The sequence below is a fragment of the Schistocerca cancellata genome, chromosome 2, assembly GCF_023864275.1.
Source record: "Schistocerca cancellata isolate TAMUIC-IGC-003103 chromosome 2, iqSchCanc2.1, whole genome shotgun sequence".
Lineage (NCBI taxonomy): Eukaryota > Metazoa > Arthropoda > Insecta > Orthoptera > Acrididae > Schistocerca > Schistocerca cancellata.
The window spans coordinates 348,641,801-348,647,460 of NC_064627.1; the positions used below are offsets into that span (position 1 = coordinate 348,641,801).

General features: G+C 40.1%; 1 protein-coding gene across 1 annotated transcript; it reads right to left on the bottom strand.

The window, feature by feature from the left end:
- Positions 1–1,402: 1,402 nt before the first annotated feature.
- LOC126153921 (ankyrin-1-like) lies at positions 1,403–3,424 on the bottom strand. The gene has a single exon (XM_049916102.1). The coding sequence runs from the start codon at positions 3,422–3,424 to the stop codon at positions 1,403–1,405; it is 2,022 nt and encodes a 673-aa protein (XP_049772059.1).
- Between the last annotated feature and the right edge of the window lie 2,236 nt (positions 3,425–5,660).

The window sequence follows — 5,660 nt, forward strand, 5'->3', positions numbered from 1 at the left end:
CCATTTGTGTCCTGCATTTATGATCACTTCCAGTTTTAATCAATACTGCTGCTATCTGTACCTGAATCATGACTCTAAATTGTGTAACTGTGAGGAATGCACCTATTTTTTATGTAACTAGTTGTTTACGGTACACATTCTCTATGTCCAAGAAAGTTACTTTGATATTATTTGCAATTTTAATTTTTTATTATAAAAGTACTGTAAATGCTGCACACACAACAATAGATGTTGAAACAAAAATGGCTCCAAATCTGTGACCAGTTTTTGCAAATGCAAGTAACTGATAGTAAAGCATATAAATATTACAAACATGCATAGGCAAAATACAAATTCATTTTTCTATTGACTAGCTCTTGTTACAATACATTTAAGACAATTTTGTTTACATAAAGGGCATTACTTCTTATTTATTATTTAAAACATCTGACATGTTTAGTTGATTTTATGGTGTGATACCCATCAGCCTTCACTGTTACGAAAAGGTAATAGCTTCAGCCTAGTATGAAGCCTACAGTGTTCCTACTTGAAACAGATTCCTCCCAGATTATAAAAACATGCAAGCTATGGAAATTTTACAACAAATTGTTGAAGGACTTTATTGAATTATTACAAAAATGAGTACAGTGAGATCCATATGGCTTATAAATAACAGCTACAGTATAGCCTTCATCTATGCAACATCTCGTTCACATTGTTATTTCAATACACGGAATGTATTTTTATTATTTTATAATACTTCTCCAGTATGAAACTTATCTCGAACTTGTTTTTCTCAGTTAATGGAGTGAGTAATTGATGCATTGTTAAGAAAATTATAAGCCTTGTGAGGATTCAAATAATTACCAGTAGTTAAGTTACTGATTGTTTTCACGTGCTTCCAAGAGTGTAGTGAGAGAGATTATGAAATACGTACAGTAATAACAGACAAGGCTGTTATGGAAGTAACACACAAGATGGTATCAGTTCACTAACAAAAACTCACATAATGAAAATTTACACAAAAGTGAAGACTGTTAACTTCTGAAATGCTTTAAATTAGATAATTCTTGGTAGCAAACAGTAACATAAGCACTGATTCAGAGGAGTATACAAGCCATCTGATAAGCAATGCCAGATGTGCAAATGTTTACTTTTTGTTTGTCAATTAACCAGTAATAGAATGAAGTAAAAGATGACAATTAAAACATCTTGAATGTACATAGATTGCCATTACACTGTGAAGCAATTTTGTCTTCCATGAAACTGCTAATAATGGCTACTTTTCAGGTTACAAAAACACTAAAATATAATTTTCCAGTTTATAAAATCTCAGAAAATCAGTAGCATGCAATATAACTACACCTTACTTTAATCAAAACCATTCACTGACATAAATGAGTAGCAAACAAGCAGTACACCATTACAAATCAGAAAACAATTTACAAAGTTCATCATATCCATTTTTTGAAGCTATTTGTGACAGAGTTTCTTTATTTACATTTTTGCAATTTTTTATTGCAAGAAATTCAGTGTACTTTATATCCTTTAATTCATTTAACTCTTTCAGCACTGCGTTATCATTTTTGCTTATTCTACTAAACATGCTTTCAATCAGGTTTAGAGTCTCTGTGACTTCTTTTTGTCCTCCTTCTTGAGCGAAATGTAGTGGTGTTTTTCTGCCTGTTTTGGTTTTTGCATTGTATACTGCACCATGTTGCAATAAGGTGCACAATATTTCATGATGCCCAAATTTTGCTGCATAATGCAGAGCAGTAATGCCACTACTATTGCTCAAATTAATACCCGCTCCATTTTTAAGCAAAACATTAACAACGGCTAAATTTCCTTTCCAAGATGCATATATAAGCGGTGTTTCATACTGGATACTTCTGCTGTTGGCGGATGCCCCTTCTTGAAAACATTTTTCAATTTCAGCACACTTGGCCCTTTTCACAGCTTGAAACAGCTTTTCTGTAGCACGGAATAAAGCATTTACATTCTCGTGTCTTTTTACTGCAGCAATGTCTGATGCTGTTGTGGTACCAAACAAAGATTGCGTAATTGCGTTGTAGTATGCACCATTCTCTAATAGGTACCTAGCAACTACTGGATCGCCATACTCTACGGCTACATGCAGAGCTGTTTCATCGTTGCTTCCCTTTGCATTTATATCTGCTCCGTTTTCAATTAGAGCTTTCATAGTGTTTAGTTTCGAATCCGGCGCCTGTGTACCTGAGTGTCCCGACCTTTTCGGAGAGATTTGGGTGGAACGCTCATCAGCTGCAAAGTGAAGCGGCGTCCAGTCTGTGTTGTCAGCTGCGTTAACTGCTGCTCCTTCTGCCAAAAGGTATTTCACTGCTTCGACGTGCCAGTAATCCGCTGCGAAATGCAATGGTGTTGTCTGCTTTTCTGTCCTCGGATCAATTTCAGCACCACTAGCGATAAGAATTTTAATAGTATCCCAATGACCCTCGTACGCGGCGCAATGCAATGGTGTCCACCTTCGATTGTCAGTGACATTCACGTCAGCTTTGCTCTTGATAAGGATGGTAACTACATCGGTAAAATTGTGCTCTGCAGCAAAGTGCAAGGGTGTTCTTCCAATCTTGTCCCTCGTATTCACACTAGCACCTTTCGCAATCAAAAGTCTAGCGGTTTCCGCTGGGTATCCACTGTATGCTGCATTATGCAAAGGAGTCCACCTCTCGTTATCTCTCGCATTCACATCTGCTCCACTGTTTATCAAAAACTGGCTCACTGCAGCCTGTCTGTTTTGTATGGCCACATGTAGCGGAGTGAAGCCTTCCAGAGTCTCTGAATTAATCGCGGCCTTGTTCTGGATCAGCAGCTTTGTTATATTTACGTTACCCCTTTCTGCTGCGAAATGCAATGGTGTTACACGCTCTGCGTTTCTAGCATTTACACGAGCACGGCTTTGTATAAGAAATTCGGCCACATCTTCAAAATTCTGCGCTACAGCGAAAAATAGTGGGGTGACTTTTTTGTTGTCCTCGGCGTTCACATCTGCATTCGCAGTAACTAGAGCCTTCACCACGGGCAAATGGCCGTACTGTGCCGCAAGGTGCAGTGGGGACACTTTGGAGCAACTTTTAGCGTTCACATTAGCGCCTGCACTGATCAATGTGAGCGTGATCATTGGGTCGGCATGTCTGGTTGCTAAATGTAACGGCGTCATTCCCCGTTCCAGTTCCTTAAACAACGGAGTAGAGCAAGACGCCGGTGCATTTACTTTACAGCCCCGTGCGATAAGCTCTTTAAGAATGTCCAAATGCCCTTGCTCCGCAGCAATGTGTAGCGCTCGTACCTTGAAAATGTCTGCTGCTTCGACGTCTGCTCCTTTCGTCAGCATATCCATCACATCTTGGAAGTTGCCGGCTCTTACCGCAGAGTGGAATTCTCTTATGGTGTTGTTCGCGTACATGGTTCACAAAATATATCGCGGACACAAACACAAAGAAAAGCCGCACAGACACACGTTTGCACACCTTCTTCTGAATGACACTCTTACATTAAACTGTTGCCATTCGTCCCTGTAAGGCAACTGCTTGCGATTCGACAAAGTAAAGCAAGCTCTCAAATAATGCACAATCCAGGTGCTCCAACATCTGAGACATTAATCAACGTTGGTAATACAGATGTATTATCTACGAAAATGGCTGATTCTACTGCACGATTTTTGAACAGTCTCACTGAAATAGTAACACTATACACCAGAATAAATCAAACTTCGGTCCTTCCACAAGCCCATTCAAATACGAACGCTACTTCGGACATATCGACTCCTTACAAAATGTGTACCGTGTGAATCCCATTAGTGACGTCAACACGTTCATCGACCTTAAAGACTTACCTACTTCGTGCGATTAACAACTATATGCATATTAATTATTGGTAAATGCGAAGGGAACAGTAATTCGTACGTGAAATGTGACTTTTATAACGAACGATTTATGTACGCCCTTGAAATCAGTGCGCGCAAACTACAGGAAGCTGTTGCCAACTGTCGGCTGGGGTCTGTTGGCCAACGGCTCGTGCTTGTCCCACCACAATGCAGCAGCGGTGCTGCTTACTCCACTAATGATTTTAACTGATAATTAAAGGTTGGTCCGTGCTCATCGTAACTCACACACATACACGTAGTAAAGACCCCCGTAAACGATCAAACGTGTTCTACAAAATCGCCCTTATCTAGCAACGGATTTGCCAAGCAATTCTGTACACGTTCAAAAAATACATGTCAGTTTAACATCACTTTGAAGCAGTCGCTATTCAAGTTTGTTGTATTTTGAGAGTATCGAGAAAAACGCAGACGAAGCAGTCCTGGGACTGACTTCGGCAGTGTGTTTAAATGAGACGAAAAAAAGGCTGGTCCAGGGAATTGCTTGAAATGAGAGATGTACCCATGAAAATACGCTAAAGAAAATATTACTCTCAGAACCCTATGATTACGTCAACTTTCTTCGAATGGACCATGCAACTTTTTAAAACTCATTACGTCCGTCCTAAAAGAGCAGACTTGCCTGTCAAATTCGCTCTTATCTAGCCAGCATGTATCAAAGAAGCACGTGCACGTACTAAGAAAGCTTGTCAGTTTAATCTTACTTTTGAAGCATACACTTTCCGTGTATGCTGCATTTTGGCGCTAGTGAGAATGGCTACAAACGCAGATGACGCATTTCCAGCATTGCCTCTGGCAGCGCGTTTAAAGAAGAAAACAAGAAGCTGGTTCAGGGACTGGTTTAAAATGAGAAATATACAACTGGAAACCTCTGCCTTATGGAGATGTTTAACTCAGAATCTAATGTGAAACGTTTAATAACTTGTTTAGCGTTACTTCGCACCCACACTGAAAAGGAAGACACAAGTGTGCGAAAATAATACATTCTCTTGTACTTGGTCCTCTAAAGACAGGTCATTAAAATACAGCAACGTGTAACATATAGTCCACATCGACCGTGGAGGAAAGGGAGAAGTTCGACTTCTTTTATTTCACTCCACTCGGCTTGTATGCCACCGTACGAGTAAAATATTTTGTTCACAATCTCTTCATGGATAGTATTTGGCTGGGAAAGATGTGGTACCTCTCAAATGTTCAAATGTGTATGAATTCCTAAGCGACCAAACTGCTTAGGTCAGCCGTCCCTAGACTTACACTACTACTTACACTAACCTATGCAAAGGACAACACACACACTCATGCCCGAAGGGTGACTCGAACCTACGGCGGGGGGGGGGGGGGGGGGGGGGGTACCGCTACCATTTTGGTAACTGTCAGTGCTGTTTTGTTTTTGTATCGTTCATAGTGGTGGAAACTCACTATACAGTGAGATAAATTGCAATAAAACAATTTTCCACTAAACATATGTGTCGAAACGTCGACACAAACAACGTCCGCTATCTTGTCAAACTTCCTGTCAACCAAAATTTCTCACAAACACGTCAAACATTATCTATGTTTGACAAACAGGTCAAACTGCACCGCACACGGTCAAATATTTGGCAAGCATAATTAAGTTTCACAAAATGTTTGATCGTTTTCGCGCGGATCGGAAATGTGCGTAGATACCAAACGTGCGCAAGCCTGGAAGTCAAAGAGTTGGTAGCTTGAGCAAAACTGCTCAAATATGTGGGCGCAAATCATATCTGCACAAGCAAAT

Bases quoted from the DNA above. Each gene is read 5' to 3' on its own strand.
- LOC126153921 (XM_049916102.1), bottom strand. From the start codon at position 3,424: ATGTACGCGAACAACACCATAAGAGAATTCCACTCTGCGGTAAGAGCC.